Source organism: Castanea sativa, chromosome 1 (genome assembly GCF_040712315.1).
Source record: "Castanea sativa cultivar Marrone di Chiusa Pesio chromosome 1, ASM4071231v1".
NCBI lineage: Eukaryota > Viridiplantae > Streptophyta > Magnoliopsida > Fagales > Fagaceae > Castanea > Castanea sativa.
The window spans coordinates 21842658-21862570 of record NC_134013.1 but is presented as its reverse complement, the minus strand read 5'-3'; the positions used below and the strand labels follow the sequence as shown (position 1 = coordinate 21862570).

Below are 19913 nucleotides of genomic sequence, written 5' to 3'. Positions count from 1 at the left end.
GGTCCCTTAAGTTTTATATTTTTTATTTTAGTCCCTTATGTTTGAGTCTTTTCTCAAAAATGACTCATAGATGACAAGTCAACACGTGATGTATGTGTAGTCATAAATGACAAGTCATAAGACAATGTCTAGTCATAAGACATGTCACCCATCTTTTGCTCAAATGTCCCAGTATATCATGGCCAAATGACATTGTGTAAGGATTGAGAATTAGGGTTGTAAACAAGATGGATAGAGTTGAGTGTTAAAGATTAGATTTGTTTATTAAATTTTATTTCAAACATGAGTTGTTATTAAGCTTACTACCAAAAAAGATTACATGTTCAAAATCTGTTTATTTTTTTGTCGAAAAATTAAGCTTGAGCTTGTTTACAAGTTACTTAATTAACTTATTCTTTACTTATATATGGTAAAATGATGATTTGAAGTTTTACCTCTCCACAAATTAATGAATTTTTACAACGAATGGGTTGTGTAGACTATCAATAAACTACAAATAATAATTTTATATCATACGAAACTATCAAAAACCTTTTACAATTCAATCTCAAGTTTATATAAGTATGTTTTTAACCAAATGTACATATAAAAATATAATATTTTATATAGTTAAATCAAGTCATGATGTTCACGATCTTGTTCACAAACATATTATTATGTTCAAGATTAGCTCGTTTAATAGTCGAGCCTAAACTTGGGGTTGAATTTGTCTTGTTTGCTAAAAAAACAAACATAAACAATATTTTTCCTTAACCAAGCTCGAGTTGTTCATAAGCAGCAATGAAAAATACCCATCCCCATCCTAATCTTAATTGTCATTTATATATACTACCGATAGAGAGAAAGAAAGGGAATGATTTTTTGAATAGCGATAAAATTTTAAATTTCAATTTTCTCGAACTTCTTGCTCTATGTTGTTGTTTGATTCACAACTACCAACAAATTTATTTCCAATCTATGGAGTCATCTCCTAAATTTTCTCGGTAAAGTTATCTTGATTTTGCTCTCTTCCAATTATATTCTCAATTCACTTTCCTAGTGTTTGACTTATAGTTTGATTTTGTTTGTTGAAAATTAATGGAAATTAGGGTTTTAGATTTGGAGTGAGGAATATACATTAAAGAGAATTGCAATATGTGTAATTGTTTAGTGCTCTCCCCTTTCATATGAATAGTAGGTCCCACCATAAATTTAATTAGTGAGATCTACTATTATGCGAGAGGTGGGAGTATTAATAATTACTCTTGCAATATGAGTCCCTAAAGATGGGAGAATGATTAGGGTTTTTAAGGTTCCTTCTAAGAAGAGGAAGTGAGGCAATTTTTGTCAGTGATGGAGGTGTTGCATGCATGCCTTTACATAACAGTATCATTTGGATAGGTTTCTAATTTTAGAGAACACTTTATAATAGTAGACGTAAGATTGGTATCAATAGCAACAACAATGACCTTAATTCCAAGTTGCTCAAGTACTTTGACACTAACCAAAAGAAGAAGATGGTGAGGGTGGAGGATCAATTTGTGAGCAGCTACACAAAAACAATGAAAAAGATTTCAAATGAGTAAGTATGATGATGGAACTGAAGACTTAATATGTTGAAATTTGTGAAATTGAGAATGAAAAATTTTATGTTGAGAGGTCATAACGGGGAGGGGGTGGAAATGCGGACTTTGAACTCTAATGATGGATAGGGATCAAGAAAAATTAGTAATAGATTAATGTTACACCATTTAAATAACTTTTTATTTAAAACTTTGAAAATCCTACTGTTGGATCACATGTTCTCTTATGAATGCAAAATTTCGTGCCAATTAGATAGTATTTACTATTCAAAAATTTAATAAAATGATATAGTTATTAATATCATTGATCATATTGGAATTTTGCAAGCATGGAATGTATAAGAAATAAATGTAATCTAACGGTAAATTTGTCTAGACTCATAGCCAATAAAAAATATTGAATAGTATGACATCACTTCAAATAACCAATAAGGATAAAATAGTGATTCAATTTATATCTTTTTACTTTTCCATCTGTTTTACTAGGGGTGTCTATGGGTCAATCCAAGTTGGGTTTGTGCTCAACCCGAACTCGACCATCACTTAGGGTGGAGAATAGCAATTCGAACGGCTTGAGTCTTAATGTGTGGTAGTCGGATGTTGGTCAGAGTTGGTAAAACTGTGAGGAAAGCAGTTCTTACAATATCTAGTCAGATCTAGTCAAGTTCTAACCAAAATCTTGTGGAGAACAATGGAGAATGGCAACGTCTAACAATGGACATTGATCAAATCAGTTGGAATCTAGTTTTTTTGCAACAACTCTTCACTTAACCTAATCTCTCCAGATTTCAAAGGAGGTAAATTGTCGTCGACTTCTGCATTAGGCAGATCGATCGAATCTTAGATCGAGCCCAATCAAATATTTCATTTGTTAAGTACTTAATTGGGTTTGAACAGTCTTACCAAACACCCATGATGTAAAATTAAAATTTTGTTCTATGGGTTGTGCCCGTTAAAAACAACTTTTTTGACCTTTTTTTTTGTAGCTTTTTGTCTTTTTTTACAGCTTTATGTCAATTTTTTTTCTTTTTTATAATCTATGGGGCCAGTTTCATAAAGAGAAAATAAAAATAAAAATAAAAATAAACTATGAGGCTACTTTTATGTCTTTTTCTTTTATTTATATAATTTTTTTATTAAATAAAACCTACAGTAATCTAACTTTAACAAGCACCACATAATACTGGTTAATATTTCCTCTCTTTTTTTTTAATCTATTTTTTCAATATTTTTCATTCTTCAAACCAAAAGTTCCATAAAAGTTGGCACTATAACACGGAGTCTCCCATAATGAGCCTATTACGTTCCTTCCACTCATATTTAAAAATAAATAAATGAAGGCGTAAGAAAAAAAGGAAATTACTAGTCATCACTCATCGCCTTGATTACAAAGATGGAATTAAAAAAAAAAAACAAAACAAAACAAAACGTTCTCCACAATCTTGACTTATATTATCACATTCACCGCACCCAAACAACCCCAACTTAACCCAAAAAGCAAAACCGAAAACCACATAAAAGAAAACCAGAAACTGTAACATGGATGCTGGTTTTAATTTGGTGGGAGAATATAACAAAGAAACCCCCACTTCTATGCACAAATACATTGCATGTGGGTGACCCTTGCGTGTATTGTCATGTACCCAAACCCCCCCATTCTTTTTTCCAGTCTCACAATAATAAAAGCAATCAATAGAACCATTCTCACCCCTCATTTTCATTTCTCTTTTTCTCTCTTTAACTTCCTCTCCCTTTATTTTTTTGCCCTATCTGATAGGGTTTACATGTTCTTCTTCCTCTGATTTCTCTCTATCTCATGAACTCCTGCTTTGAAGCTTTGTACGTAGCTATATCAGTGTTTTTAGTCATCTTTGTGGGTCTCTTTTTAGCTCTCTTAGGAGGGTTCTTTGGTGAAAAGGGGTGTGGGTTCGACCTCCCGGGGTTTTTTGAGCTGTACCCATGTCTAAGCTTTTCGGTTTCAGCGGTAAGTTTCTTTTTCTTTTTTTCTTTTTTTTTTATCATGGGTTTCTTTCAAAGTTCATGTTTTTAAGCTGAATATGTATGTGGGTTTTGTTTCAATCTTCTGATTTTCATGTTGTTTAGCTGATATAGTTGTAGATCAGATACTTATGCTTGATTTTTGAGATGGGTTTCATGACTTTTGGGGAATTTTGTGGTCATGGGTTAAGCTATGTTGTGAAATTTATATATGGTACCTGTTGTTTTGTAAGCTTGTGATTGATGCTCAGATGGGTTTATTTTTGGTTTGGGGTAGTTTTAGACCAGGTATTCTTAGAATTGATCAGCTGGGTTATGTTTCTTATGCTGGTCCATTGTTATGTAATTCTTTATTCCGTGTAAGTAGAAGCAGATTATTTAATGGCTTAGAAGTGAGATAACCACGTATTGGTGTTGGATCTGGTTAGAGATCTTAGATATGATCTTGATACTAATTTTATCTATGGTGCTTTGCTGGTATAGAAATCCTGTTTAGTTGGACTATAAGAAAAGAGGGAAAATAAAACTAGATTGAGTTTTATGATGTATGCCTTTTTTTTTTTTTTAATTCCCAGAAAGTGGAATAGTTTGGTTAGGCAGGTTCCTAGGAGTACTATAGTTAGGCAGATTTCTGGGAGTTCTATAGTTAGGCAGGAAACTAGTTTTCTTTCCAGAAATCTTGCTTGTTAGATTGTAATACTACCTATTATAACTTTCGCAGTTATAAATATTTAATTTATATACACAACTGAAACTCGAACATAGGAATTATTACCATGTGTTATATATATATATATATATGTGTGTGTGTGTGTGTGTGTGTGTGTGTGTGTGTGTGTGTTAACTTGAACATACATATTAACATACATATTGATATATATACGCATGTATATTAAAGAAATTTTTAATGCAAAAAATTATTTGTAGTTCATTGGAATATTTTTCTAAACTACTTTTGTTTTTGGGTTTTCAGGAGATGATGATTTTTGCCCTGGGGGATCAATATACCCAAATCCCAAGGAATCTAGCCTCTTTTTGTCCCTTGGTCATCATGTGGATGTCTACTTCCCTCCTCGCAAGAGGTCTCGCATCAGTGCCCCCCTTGTTTTCACAGAGAAGTTTGAGAGGAAGAAGGAGGTCTCTATTGAAGTTCTTCCAGATGAATGCCTCTTTGAGATCTTCAGGCGGTTGCCTGCTGGCCAGGAAAGGAGTGCCTGTGCTTGTGTTTCCAAGCGCTGGCTTACTCTTTTGAGCAATATCTGCAGGGATGAATTCAGCAGCAACTCAAACATTGAAAATCTTAAGCCTGAGGAAAAGGTTACTGAGAATAAGGCTGAAGATCAAGAAATTGAAAGTGATGGATACCTTTCTAGGAGCTTGGAAGGGAAGAAGGCAACAGATGTTAGACTTGCTGCGATTGCTGTTGGTGCTGCTAGTCATGGTGGATTGGGCAAGCTATCGATCCGGGGAAGCAATTCTACTCGCAGGGTGACAGATGTTGGCCTTAGGGCGATTGCTCGTGGCTGCCCTTCTCTGAAGGTTCTTTCTTTGTGGAATGTTCCTTCCATAGGAGATGAAGGTCTGTGTGAGATTGCTAAGGGTTGTAACCTGCTTGAAAAGCTTGACCTGAGCCAGTGTCCCGAAATTTCTGATATGGCTTTAATTGCAGTTGCAAAAAACTGCCCTAATCTGACTGATTTAACAATAGAGTCCTGTTCAAAAATTGGGAATGAAGGTCTTCAAGCTATTGGGCGTTACTGCTCCAATCTTAAGTCCATTTCAATTAGAGACTGCCCTCTTCTTGGTGATCAAGGAATTGCGAACTTGTTGTCTTCCACCTCTTATGTCATGACTAAGGTGAAGCTCCAAGCATTGAATATTACTGATGTATCTTTGGCAGTTATTGGGCACTATGGCAAGGCAATTACTGATCTTGTGCTTGTTGGCCTTCCAAACGTTAGTGAGAGGGGCTTCTGGGTCATGGGCAATGGTCATGGATTGCAGAAATTGAAGTCATTGTCAATTACGTCATGCCGAGGAGTAACAGATACCGGGCTTGAAGCTGTAGGGAGAGGTTGCCCAAACTTGAAACAGTTCTGTCTCCGTAAATGTGCATTTTTATCTGACAATGGGTTGGTCTCTTTTGCCAAAGCTGCAGCTGCACTTGAGAGCCTGCAATTGGAAGAGTGCCACAGGATCACCCAATTTGGGTTTTTTGGCATACTTTTAAACTGTGGTGCAAAGTTGAAGGCTCTTGCTATGGTGAACTGCCTGGGGATCAAGGACCTAAATTTGGGACTGCCTCTGCAGGCTCCTTGCAAATCTCTGCGATCATTGTCCATTCGTAACTGCTCTGGATTTGGTAATGCTAGCTTGGCAGTGTTGGGGAAGTTGTGTCCTCAACTGCAGCACTTAGACTTGAGCGGGCTCCAGGGAATAACAGATGCTGGGTTTCTCCCAATGCTTGAGAGCTGTGAGGCTGGTCTAGTAAAGGTTAATCTTAGTGGTTGTATGAATCTGACAGATAAAGTGGTTTCATCCTTGGCTGAGATGCATGGTTGGACTCTAGAAATGCTAAATCTTGATGGTTGTCAGAAGATCAGTGATGCAAGCTTGGTTGCTATTGCAGAAAATTGCCCATTGCTCAGTGATCTTGATCTTTCGAAGTGCATGATCACAGATTGTGGGATTGCTGCCCTGGCCAATGCAAACCAGCTCAATCTCCAGATCCTTTCAGTATCAAGGTGCTATTCGATAACAGACAAAAGCTTGCTTGCCTTAGGAAAATTGGGTCAGACCCTTGTTGGGTTGAATCTCCAACACTGCAACGCAATCAGCATCAGCACAGTTGACCTGCTTGTGGAGCAGCTATGGAGGTGTGACATCCTTTCCTAAGCGGGGAATGTTTTCGAACCAATCAGGTCTAAGAATTCCAGTCAGGTTTTGTGAGTAGCAGTTTGTGTATTTTTTTTTTTGGGTCCATCAGCTATGGGTCTTCAATCATTCAGTAACCCGGTTCCCTTTTCCAGGGAATGCAGCCATTAACTCTTTTTTGCAGGTTTCCTAAAAATAGAAATCTGTTACCAGTTTTTTTGCTCCAAACAATGGGGCATAATGGCTGCATTTCCCTGAGAACATAGTTACCGGGTTTTGAGTGTAGGGTTTCTTTCCACTAGTCATGGTTTTTATATTGCTGGGTATCTGCACCTGGTAGTTTTTTTTTAGCTCAGCCTTGTGTGCTAAGCTCTTCTCCTTCTACACTTTACCCAGTTCCGAGTCTGTACGTTGTCTCTTTTACCAAGTCGTCCACGTTTTTGAACCTGTGTTCTCCACGTGATGGTTGGGTCTCTGTTTTCCTCAAAGGGCAGGTTAATTTACCTGAGTCAGTTACAGTAGTGCTGGTTGCTCTTAGCAGTTTGAATTTTTGGTGCCTTGTATCTCTGGGGCTTTGGCCATGGCAGCAGGTAATACAAAGTCTGCCATTACAATCCTCCTCCTAAGGGAGGGTTGTTTTTTAACCAAGTCCTAGTATTTCAGGCTACATTTTTTTTTCTCAAACTGTTAGCAACCTCCTTATGATGTAATGAACATTGTTATCTGTCCTTTGTGTTGTATGCATTCCATCCTATTGGGTGATGATAAATAAAAATCTTCCGTCATTATGTATTTGTAATATGTAGCTTTCAACGGAATCCTTTTGTGTGACTAATGGTTTTCCTGGTGCTCCATGCAATTCCCACTTCATAATTTGCCCCAATTTATCAGAATTTGTGAACCTTTTAAGTAAATATCTCCAGGAAAGAAAAATTGACAACTCAAGGTGTGCTGTCCTGTGCTTGCTATTTGTTACCACTGCTCTCTTTGACTTATAAAAAGCATGTAAAAAACAAGTGTTTCTGGTACGATGGATAAGTAGCAAGTGGTATAGCTCATCCAATGTTAGAAGCCTGTGTATAAGAACCTTGGCTTGGTTCTTAAGACCTCATAATATTTATGACATTTCGAGTTCAAAATTTTTAGTCAACATCTTTAGGCCACCTTCATGGGAATTTTCAAATCTGGTGCATGTGAAAAAAAAGTTTGTTTATGAGAGAGAGAGAGAGCTCCACGTAGTTAGGAGGTAGTGTCTGAGTCTGTGTGATCTAATACTATTGGGTAAATTTTTTTTTTTTTTATATAAGATAAAAATTTTATTTTAACTTAATCTAAATGTATGTGTGTGAAACTCTCTCTTAGATACTTGAACTTCAGCCCTTGTCTTTCACATTCTATAAGCACTTACACTTGTCTTTCACATTCTATAAGCACTTACACTTATGGAGTGACTATCGCATTAGAAGTGTGTGGTGGTTGGATAAATTTTTTATTTACTTGAACTTGAGCATTACATTTAGGGGTAATAAATACAGGACTAATAAGTGCTCATTATGAGTTGTAATGTGCACTCTTCAAAATTAAAACACAAATGTCAAACAAATTTGCACGCATAAATTTATTGTGATTATGTGTTTTCTTAATGTGTACCATTTGACTTTATTTTTTTGAAAAATGTATAAAAGTATTATTTAATAAAGCATTAAATGTATCTTACCAACTATCTTAAAGGCATTTGTTAACAAAATTCTACAAATTTATAATATTGAAACAAATGATTTAAGGTGAATGATGAATGATTATTTTCATGATGAAGCGAGGATTTTTAGGTGGGGGAAGATCTTAAAGGGTGGTGGGAAGATTTTTCAATTAAATTTAACTATATGGTTATATTGATTAACGGTTCATAATTTGTGTGGTTACATTGATTAATGGTCCACAATTTGTATAAATCTATAAGTGGGGTAGGAAGAAAGGTCCTAAAGAGTGTTGGGGTGGGGGGAAGTTGATTAATGAGTCACAATTTGTATAAATCCTTGGGTGGGGAGAAAGTTGGTGAAAGATTTTCTAATTAACTTTAACTATACAATTCACAATTTGTGTAACACCCAAAGAATTGTACCTAAATTTTGTTATTTTTGAATGTATGGTAAAGAAAATGGTGCTTTAAGTGTAACTAAAGAGTCTTATAATTCAATTTGCACTTCTTGATATTTTTAATGGAGATGTCCAGTGTTTAAATCTTGCATCCTCTCTCTTCCTATTATCAAATAATAGTAAAAAAGAAAAGTAATTCCTCCTCCTACTATCAAATAATAATAAGAAAGAAAAATAAATCATACATTGTATGGTAAATAAATAAGTCCACAAGTTGTACATTATATAAGGCATTATAGGTTAGTCTATAATGCATAAGCCTCCACAAGTGATCCAAAAAAGTTTATCATCAATATATTATAAAAGTTGGGTTTTAGATGCATAAAATAATGATCTCTCTTTGCCAAAGCATACAATAATGGCAAATGGCAATACTCCTTTATTCCTCCTTTGAATCTAATTATCTATACAATATAAAAAACAGAGGACTTGAGTAAGGATTGAAATGGTCCCTTATTCTGTCGTCTAGGAAAATTAGTGGGTTCTCTTGATGAAGCTAATAAATTTTTTTTTTTTTTTTATACCAATGAAGATAATAATCTAATACAAAGGATGTAACAATCGACAAGTGAAGAGATGCAATCGGTTTTGGGTTCTTTATTCTCAATTAATGGGGTGCTTTGCAATTTGAATTTCCAATCTCTCTCTCTCTCTCTCTCTCTCTCTCTCTCTCTCTCTCTCTCTCTCTCTCTCTCTCTCTCTCTCTCTCTCTCGACATTTTACATATCCAAATAAAGCCTTCACTTTTGGGATTTTGATGTTTTTTTAATCCAATTTGTTCATCTCTCACTTCAGCTTTGTGCATGTTTCTCTCTCATCAAGAACTACCATTGATCTTAAACAAATCAAAATCCAAGTCCCCTTTTCTTTAACAAATCCTTACATATCATTCAACCATTCAACAACCCAAGATCCAAAGCACACGTACACACACACACAAAAGAAAAAGGAGTAAGAAAACAAAGAGTTGGAGCACCAAAGATTTGTGAAAAGATTATTGAATTTTTTTTTTAATGTGAAAAGATTATTGACGATGATGTTGTTGTTTGTTTGTTCTCTAACCTACAGAAAGATGCAACTTTCTTTATATCCTACGTATGGCTTTATTTCTCTACCATGCTATCGACTGTTGTAATCAATATGATTTGGTTACTCAATTCAATTTAAAATAGTTTAGATGTCCAACCACCACTGTAACTTTGTGAATTGGTATGTTGAATTCTACTACTTGTTTTGGGTCTTTTATGTTGATAAAGGATTCACGGTTGTACGGTACAACTTGAACATCTTTCAGTTTTTAAACAGTTCTTCATGTTTTACGTCAAAAATTCATGCAAATTGAGTAATTTGACTGGATTTATTTACCTTGAGATTTTTTTTTTGGTGCTAGGAATATTACATTTTACTTAAGCCACTAAGCGCCAAAACTGAAAAAGAAAAAAAAAAAAAATCTCTCTTGCATGAAATCGAAATTGCTAAAAATAAAGAACCACGTTACCAAAACAAACAATATTTCACGCATTATAAAATTTGATTGTACTCATAAGTAGAAATCTATTTGGAGATTGTGCTGGTATATTACCATATATATATTCGTGATATAACGTAACGGAAAATCTATAGTAGTTAGGAAGAATATCCGATTCGGTTAACATTACCTTCTTCTTAATCCTCATTCTGACGTTGGATTCTTATGTTTTGGGTTTAACTGCTGTTTTAAGTTAAGTGTTTGTGGGATTAGTTTAGTAATCCAAAAAAGATTTTTTTTAATTTATTTTTTAAAAAAGAGTCATTAAATCACATTCAAAGAATCTATCTTAAATGATTGTGTTGTCTATAAAGATATGTCATGTGCTGGTATCATGCAAGATCAATTATGAAGCAAGCACACAAAATCCATACATTGATATCATCGAAGATTTGTCAATCTCATCACATGGGAATGGCAGTCGGTGCTTGGCCTAAAGAACATTGCTGAGATATTGGTATTACCAATTCTGCGAGTTTGTTGAAAATTGAAATGGTCCATTCATCTAATAAGAAAGTTTCGTATGTGTGTATTTGATGATGTGTGGTGTTAAGGGCCCGGAAGAGTCTACACTAGTGCTTGAGTTTTGTCTATTTTCCAATAGATGAGCCATCCTTTTAACCGTTTTTGAGTCTCCTACTCCTACATTATTGCATCTTCAACCTCTGTTTAAGCTAGTCATTATGGAGAATTGCTACAATGGTTCAACAAATAAGCTATTATTATAATATTCCAAGAGACTCAAACCTACAGCATGAACCAAGTATCTATTTACTTGTAGAACGAGCAAAGTAGACATATTTGAAATGCGAGTTTTACAATGAACATGGTAAATATGTAATTGCTCCAAACGCAGGCCATGAATTTGTCAAAAGAGAAACTCTAGAATTTTTATGGATTTTCCCTGCATACGTTTTAAGCGGATGGAGGCAGGGGGCCATGGTTCATTTCACCCGCATTACATCTTTTGGGGCACTGGTTTACTAATGTGCTCACTAATTTTGTGCAACAAAACTTTATTATGAATTGGGAAGAACAGCATCATCAAAATTCAACCTTTTAAAGAGAAGTAGATAAAGCAGAACAGGTTGCAAGTAAGTCACTTTGTAATCAGTTTTGTTTCATAAAGAGAAAAGATGAACTGCCTTACTTCAAAAGAATCTAAGCATATTCAAGGTATTTCAATCAACCATTACATTTGTAACACTGGTGAACTTATTGAAAAGATGGAACCAAAGTTGCACTTCAGTCTTCACGTAATGTTTCAGTTAAGACTGTCCCTCACTCTTCTTTTCCCACCACTCCATAAACTTAACTTGTGCAGCCATGGTGTCCAACCTGTAAAGTTGCAGCCAGTGGTTTGCAACTTCCTGTCCAAATGTCCAACCAAACACACCTCCTGCTAGAAAGGACAGCCCAGCACCTGCCATATATAAGAGGGGTAAGAACCATAATACACGCAAATCCCCGCAAAAGAAATTTTACGGTGAACAATTTGTCCCATTCAATCATTGTCAAGAAGCTACCCTTGATTGATACATGCATCAGTTGTGTGTCAGCAATTTGAAATATATGATGAGCAATGCTAGGTGCAGCTTTTTCTCTAACAAAAAAAAGGAAAATGCTAATGAATGCCCTTAGAGCAATGGTTAATAAACCATTTAAAGAAAGTTTTTATGGAAAAAGAAAATAAAACAATTAATATTTTGACAGTTTTTTTCATTTCCCATAAAAATGATATCAAAACTTTCCTAAATTGGATTGTTAACTAATGCCCTAAGGTCATTCGTTAGCATGACCCTAAAAAAAAAAAGAGTGCAGCCTTTTCTTTTTCTTTTTCTTTTGTAATTTATAATTTGCTAAAGAAACAAGTTGTGATTAGAGTACCATCACTTACCACTTAGACTCAACATTGACCACTTTATTATGCACCAATCAGGCAATCACAACATACCACCTCAACAACTACAAGCCTTAATCCCTAATTTTGGGGGTCAACAATTGTGAAAAGAGTTATTGAAAACTTGTGTCCCTAGATTTTTAGATATATAATTAGTCCAGGTGAGCAATTTCACATAATTATTATATGAAAATTCCCCCCAAAAAAAAACCATTTTGAGCTAGTAGAAAGTCAGACATGGAAGAGAAGCAAAGGGGGCTGTCAAATTGGCATCACACACAGAATCTCTGAATGCCCCCAATGAACAAAAATAACATACCAAATAAGACATGTATAAATGTCTTCAAAAAAAAAAACACCTCTCACACTCATATTTTGCAGGAAGTGTCCACCTAAAGCATGCAAATCTCTGAATGCCTCCAATGAACAAAAATAACATACCAAATAAGACATGTATAAATGTCTTCAAAAAAAAAAAAACACCTCTCACCCTCATATTTTGCAGGAAGTGTCCACCTAAAGCATGCAAAGCTCCTGATCCAATAGGAACTTTGCATGAGAGTGCACCCCCCCCCCCCCCTCTTTTTTTCCTCTCTTTCCCCCAAAATTCCACTCTCTCTCTTTGCCTGGGCAAGCCAACAAGATAGAAGTCTTTAAATATCAATTGTCATCCATTAAAATTCATATTATCATATTCTTCAACTAAATTTATTTGCTTCACACAAGCATTTTCAAAAAGTGAAGCTTTTGGCGAGATTTTATGTGTCCTCAACAAAATTAGGATATATTGAAACATGACCATGAAAAAGCAGTAATGCTAATAGAGAGAGGTGGTTTAGCGTTCCATAAGCAAATTAATCTTTCCCAGAGCCTCAAAGCATTAAACAACGAAAATCAGTAATCACTGTAATCAATCTCACATAAATCAAAGTTAGAAACAACTTCACCCCTAAGCAGTATTCTGGTATAAAAAGGTAAAACAGCTATTAGAAAGAAGAGTCAGTAGACTTGCCATGTAAGCTCCTTGAATATTTCCAGGCAACACCTGCAGTAGAGACTGCTCCAATAACACTTCCTGTAAGGCCAAAGTTCACTGCTTCCCTAGTGGTATTCAGCTGAAAGAAGAAAAAGTGAATCAAACATTTCGCAAAAACATAGTTTACATGACAATGATTAATATTTAACCACCAATCACTACACGAGGTCACGGCAAATGCAAGCGTATCTGCTCACGACAGGACGAACAATGATTTCGGCAACAAAAAGGGCTGTATACGCTATCAATCTCAAGCGCATCAGTGACGCTAACTAATTACCTTTTTCTACATTTAAAGAAGATAAAATAATAATAATAATAATAATAATACCCCAACAAGGTTTATCATCATATCCATCTACAAGTCTAAAACTTAATCTCAGACAGACAGAAGCACATGAATAACTCTTCAAAAAGACCTATGAATGAACCAAGAAGGTGGCTCTAGCTAAGTTAGCATTAAAAAAAAAAAAAATTTAAAAAAAGGAACACCCAACAAAAACAAAGCCTTAGACCATCTCGAAATGTTGGGATTGGCTATTGATTCTCACAAGACTAAGTGGTGTATTCTTCTCTGCCATTCTACCTTATCCAAAATCATATTCTTTGTCACCTCCTGAATTAGCATATCCCATTTTTATTACTTCTACCAATGTTCTTTTGTTCCCTCAATTAAAACATGAAATTTCATCATATCAAGGAAGGGCAAGAAAGGCAGAAGGGTCTCTTTATATGCTGTGTGGTCACTTTGTTCCTATCTCTACAGTTGCTTTATGGCCAGTAGCCATATAATTGTCACCTCCTGAATTAGCATATCCCATTTTTATTACTTCTACCAATGTTCTTTTGTTCCCTCAACTAAAACATGAAATTTCATCATATCAAGTAAGGGCAAGAAAGGCAGAAGGGTCTCTTTATATGCTATGTGGTCACTTCGTTCCTATCTCTACAGTTGCTTTATGGCCGGTAGCCATATAACCAAAATTACAATGAAAAAATATTGCTTAAATATGGTATAAGTTAAGTTGTGAAATGTGAGATATTAGGGTTGCAAAAGAGAAAAAGAATGAAGAGAGATTTGAGGTTTAGGCTGCTGTAATTAGCCCTTCACCTTAGCAAATATTTATATTAGGATTTATGGCATGATTACAAAAATAACCTTATTAACATGTTAATATATAAAAAAAAAAAAAAAAAAAAACAAACCAAACAAACAAAAAAGAAGTAACTCTAACAGTACGCACCTGTAATCCTCCTCTTTTTTTTTTTAATAAGTGAATGATTTTATTCCAAAAAATCTACATCATGAACAATGGAAAGCACAAGATAGTCTAAAGAACTGTATCTTAAGAATTACAATTTAAAGGATAACAAATTAGTGAACTCATAACAGTACCATGGTCACCAAAACCCAGGGCATTTTTGACCTTTCACTAAGTAATTTTAGAAATGAAAGCCTCAACTGCTCTTCCAAAAACTCCACATCTTAGAAGGTTTGAGAATTCCGTTCCCACCACAAAAGCCACATTAGACATGGCATAAAAAGCATATACCAAACCAATTCTTCAACCCAACTAGTAAATCAAAAACCCCACATGGCAGCACCCATTACTCCAAAAGACAAAATACATGGCCACAAAAGCATAGGCAAAATCACAATGAAGAAACTAATGATTCACGGACTGCCCACTACACCTACAAAAAAAACACCAATTTATTAGTGTGATTCCTCTCTTTCTAAGATTATCATTAGTCAAAATCTGCCCCACACTATTGTACACACACACAGCTGCACACACACACAAAATAAAAGCAACTCTTTAGGTCTTTGACACCTAAAATTCCGCTCCATGGAAAAGAGATCTCCCTTAGCACCCGTAGCACACCATAGTAAGATCACACATCAAACGCCCTTGTACCTCACACACTCCACCTCATTCTATCAAGACCCAACCTCCTTCGTACTAGTCGACTGTCAAAGAGTACAAGATCGGGTACAACTCCTTCAAAGATAGATCCCCACACCACCTATCATGCCAAAATTGCACACGTTCTCCAATTGCCACCTCAAAACATACATGGCTAACAAATATATCTCGCCTTGCTCTAATACTCTTCCATAAGCTACACCCATGAGTTCAACGCACTGGCTTCATAGTCCAACCTCCCCCATCCACCCCATACTTTAATGCAATGACCATCCTCCACAAATGAGTCTCTTCATCCTCTCCCCCCCCCCCCAAAAAAAATGCTACAGACATTTCCAGAAGAGCCCGATTAAAAGAACTTATTTATGCAACCCAAACCACCACAATCAATTTGAGAACACAATGCATTCCAATCCAAAAAGTGAAACTTGAATTCCTCCCCTGGTCCGCTCCATAAAAAATTCCTCAGCAACTTCTTTGATCTATTTGACAAATGAAAAATATAAGCAATGAGACGTAGTAGTTCGGAAGACTCAATATCTTACTATTAGGCAGTGTCAGTCATCCCCCTTTTGAATGATTAAACTTCTTCCATCCTGCCAATCTTCACTCTGTTTTCTCAATAATAAGATTCCACACTGTCATAGCCTTGAAAGAAACCCCAAGGGAATGCCCAAATAATTCTTTGACAAACTCCCAACTTTACAATATATATATATATATATAGAGAGAGAGAGAGAGAGAGAGAGAGAGAGAGAGAGAGAGAGAGAGATGGGTTCAAGTTAAACCTAGTGTAATTCTTGTAAAGTTACACATTTTTTATACAGTAGATTCATAAGAGATCTAACGAGTAAAAAAAATATTATTAAATGCTATCAGTTTCCACCTCATTCATAATTAATACTAGCATTTTCTCTCTCTTCTTATATTAATTTGCACCAATTTCAAACGTGGGGTTAAAAATGGGGAAGCCTCACTGTTTTCTTTAAAGTGTCTTCTTCTTCTTCAAAGCAATAATTGCTGGATCAAGAAAAATCTCTCCCTCTCTTGCAGACACAAAGAGTTACATCCACGCAATATGCACACACAAGTGGGATCATAACAGTTAACACAAACACAAAATAAAATATGCTAAGGACCACCAAGCTTCATATCCTTATATTGGATCTGGAGGATTTGATATAGATTTGATAACTGGAGGCATATATAATTTCCATGAAAAATCTAAACGTAACCAAAGCAGAAAACAAAAAAAAATGCCAATGAACTTTGGTCCAGTTGATAACATCTGTTTTTTAGTATAGTTTTTTTTTTTTTTTTCAAGTATAGAAATGCAAATTGTTAAAAATGGCAGTCTTCCCTTTAATCAAGTGAAAAACAATAAATAAAGAGAGAGAGAGAAAATGCTAGTATTAATTATGAATGAGGTGGAAATCAATAGCATTTAATGATATTTTTTTAGCCGTTAGATCTCTTATGAATCTACGGTGTAAAAAATGTGTAACTTTACAAAAGTTACACTAGATGTAACTTGATATATATATATATATATTGGATAGGTAATAAAAACTTTATTGATAAGAAAAGTACAATGAGTTTACGATAGTGTGATAGTAAACTCACTGCAAAAAAGCAGATACAAACAGATCAAAGGGAAAGGCTAACAAAATTAATGAAATCAAGAAAAGAAGTACAATGCAAAAAACCCCAGATAGTTAGTAAAGACTTCAAAAGGTCCACAGTTCTTTCAGTGTATTCAAACGTTCAAGCAGTGTTGTTAACAGCGCTGAGCGCACTTAAGCGCAAAGGTCTCCTGGAGCCTAGGCGCAAAGCGCAAGTGTGCGCCTGATCGATGTGAAGCGCACATTTAAAAAAAAATTAATAAATTAAAAAAAATGATTAATGATCAATACAACAATCAAGCGATCAATTAATCATATAAATTACAATAAAACATTTTATATAATTTATATAACATTTATATAATTCTTTTGTGCTTACAAAATATATGCAACCATGATATTTGATGGCCATGCTTACAAAACATGGTTGAATCAAAATAGAAGTATAGAACCAAGAAGGCAAAGGCTAAAAAGTACTAGAATGTTAAGTAATGTTATCTTTATGAGTGTTTGTTTGTGTGGTTGTGGTTAAAAGTTCAAAAATATTTAAAGAGACAGGCTTAGGTGTATGGTAGCACACCACACTATTAGTTTTTATATATCAAATCAATGGCTTATATCAAACATATTTATATCTAATGGCTAAAAATCAAATCAGGAATTTTTAAAAATTTTTTTACAAAAAGCTCAAAAAAGCGAGCTTTGTGCTTAATAAAAAAGCTCAAAAAAACACGTTTTTGTAAGAGCGCTTCGCTTTAGAGAGAAAAAGCCCCAAGAGCTCTGCACTCTGTGCTTTGCGCTTAAGCGCGCTTTTAACAACACTGCGTTCAGGCATTGCCTTCCTTCCAAGTTAACCACATAAGACACGCCGGCACCATATTCCAAACATTGGAAGAATGAATGCCCAACCAATTCCACCATGTACAAATTAGAGAGACTACTATTTTCGGCATTACCCACTGAACCCCAAACAAATAGAAGACTTCACTCCACAAGGGATGGCCAAACTTGCAACATAGTAAAATGATCCACGATTTCCTCCTCACACTGACATAGGCAACACCAATTAACAAGAGGTAAGTTCTTCTTAACAAGGTTATCTATTGTGAGAATCCCACCCCTAGTAGTTGTCCATAAAATAAAAAATAAAAAGACACCCTTCTTGGGACCTAAACACTCCAAGAGCCAGCTTTACAATATATACTATCAACCAATTCCTCCAATCCTTCACTCTTATTTAGATCATTTAATCCTCCCTATTTAAGAATTCTAAGAAGCGTCTAAAGCAATGGAAAAGGCTGAGATTTTATGGCAACGAAGACAAGAATCAAGTAAGTCATAATGTTCTATCTAACTTCATACTACAAGGAGGTCCTATTTATAAATTTTTTAAAATTGAAAAAACCACATTAAAGGTCTTAGCAGTTGAGGGGGGATCAATTTTTTCTCTTCCTTGGATTAGGGAAGCACCTCAGAATTAACTAAACCACCCCCCCCCCCCACCCCTCTCTCCCCCTACCCCATCTCTCCACCAAAGATTGCAAGAGTAGAAAGAATTGCCAGTAGACATCCATGTCATAAACATATTAGAGGGAGAAGGTCCTACGTGTTAGCCATGTAACTGCCAGAGTTCCATTGCATGAAAAACCGAATCAGGTAAAGCACGCACTCCAAATGTATTGACAATATTCGAAAGAAGCAGTCACCCAAACACAACAACTCTTTCCTCATTCTCCTAGATCAACCAAAGCAGAATGAATGCAAACGGTAAAATTTGGTGGCATCACAAGTTCACTAGTCCCCACTTCGACACAATTTTAAGTATTAACAGAAGTGAGCTCTGTTCTTGAACAATAGCATGATAATGTATAATATTATTACCTTAAAGATATCTAAGGGAGGAACCAAAAATAATTTTCACTAAAAACCCAATAAATATTAGCCACTCCCAAGACAATGTTGATAAATTCATATGATTAATAGCAAGAAACAGATACTTCCCCAAGTCTTCTGGCACATGGTCATTTCTTCTGCTTTTGAGGACCATAGCTAAAGACAAGATGAAGAATGGATGGGCAGTGTTATTTAAGTGTGAAGGTGCCCTTGTGTTCTTCTCTAATATATTTTTATCGTTACTTATCAAAAAAAAAAAAAGTGTGAAGGTGCCCTTGAATGCTAAACTTTCCTAGCGCCTACGCACAAAATGAGGTGTGTGCTTAAAGAAGTAATTCTCTTGCTTTGGAGATACAACTTCTAGGGAGTTTGGATTAGCTTTTTACTGAAAAAAACTTATTTGCTGAAACTTAAAGTTTGCAAAAATACAACTGTACCTAGAAACTATGAGGCTTTAAAAAGCTGTATATAAACAAATAAACTAATCCAAACACACTACTGATAAAATCACACTCGCTGACCATGAGTAATCACATATCTATGACTGCTTCCACCCATGAAGAATCACACCAATCTGCAGTATATATCCCCAAATTATATATAATGAGAAAGAATCTAGTTTAAAGAGACAGAGAACCCAAGTAAAAAATCTGCATTAAAACACCCAATAAAGATCATCGGAAATATAAAAACTAGTCTATCACCATCACTAACAGAAAAGTGCTTGTCGTGTAAAATGGTCAAAAAACAAACAAACAAACACTAAGACAAAAAATGAAATGGTAAAAGCCCAAAATAAGACCAACCCAGATGAAAATTATCACATCAAAGCCAATATCTACTAGACACAATCTAAAACAACAACAATTTAAGAATTTAAAGAACAGCTCAAACCCATTAAGAAACAAATACCCAGATGAGGAAAAGCCAAAAAGAACTTTTTTTTTTTTTTTAAAAAAAAGCACAGAGTAGAACAAAGAATTAGAAAAGAGAGAGAGTTACAGACAGTGGGTCCATGAACAGGGTCGGAAGCAATGAATTCTTCAACATCGGAGTCGGACCAAGATGGGAGAGGCTTTTCACGCTGGACGAACCTGGCATAGTTCTCCAAGAACGAAAAACGCTCGGTCCAGAATTCCCTGAACCCCTCATATTGTTTCTTGAAGAACGATTGTGAAGATGATGACTCCCCCATTTTTCTTTGATTTTGATACCTCTCTCTCTCTCTCTCTCTCTCTCACTTTCTCTCTCGTCTAGATTTCTCCACCTCCTTTTTCTTTTTCGGACCCGAAATGCAAATGAGCGATTGAGTGCCTAATGCGGTGCGTTTAGACTGTGGGTCGGGCCAGAGTGCGAGTCTTATGGATTGAAAATGGACAATGCTTACTTTTACGCACTCGCTGTTACACACACTC

The 19913-nt window shown here is 35.4% G+C and overlaps 2 protein-coding genes across 2 annotated transcripts; one reads left to right on the top strand and one right to left on the bottom strand.

Moving 5' to 3' along the window:
• Positions 1-3170: 3170 nt before the first annotated feature.
• LOC142638324 (EIN3-binding F-box protein 1-like) lies at positions 3171-7233 on the top strand. The gene is made up of 2 exons (XM_075812345.1): positions 3171-3546; positions 4534-7233. The coding sequence occupies exons 1-2, from the start codon at positions 3522-3524 to the stop codon at positions 6453-6455; spliced, it is 1947 nt and encodes a 648-aa protein (XP_075668460.1). The 5' UTR covers positions 3171-3521; the 3' UTR covers positions 6456-7233.
• A 3885-nt stretch (positions 7234-11118) lies between these two features.
• Positions 11119-19913, bottom strand: LOC142609532 (succinate dehydrogenase subunit 6, mitochondrial). The gene is made up of 3 exons (XM_075781137.1): positions 19505-19913; positions 13032-13134; positions 11119-11542 (listed from the first exon to the last, which is right to left on the bottom strand). Exons 1-3 carry the CDS (start codon positions 19691-19693, stop codon positions 11388-11390), a joined length of 447 nt encoding a protein of 148 aa, XP_075637252.1. The 5' UTR covers positions 19694-19913; the 3' UTR covers positions 11119-11387.

Excerpts from the sequence above, each read along its gene's own strand:
- LOC142609532 (XM_075781137.1), bottom strand. The coding sequence starts at position 19,693 with ATGGGGGAGTCATCATCTTCACAATCGTTCTTCAAGAAACAATATGAG. Across the intron at positions 13,135-19,504 it reads ACCCTGTTCATGGACCCACT|CTGAATACCACTAGGGAAGC; the intron begins GTCTGTAACTCT and ends TTCTTCTTTCAG. Across the intron at positions 11,543-13,031 it reads ATATTCAAGGAGCTTACATG|GTGCTGGGCTGTCCTTTCTA; the intron begins GCAAGTCTACTG and ends TATATATGGCAG.
- LOC142638324 (XM_075812345.1), top strand. The coding sequence starts at position 3,522 with ATGTCTAAGCTTTTCGGTTTCAGCG. Across the intron at positions 3,547-4,533 it reads TAAGCTTTTCGGTTTCAGCG|GAGATGATGATTTTTGCCCT; the intron begins GTAAGTTTCTTT and ends TTGGGTTTTCAG.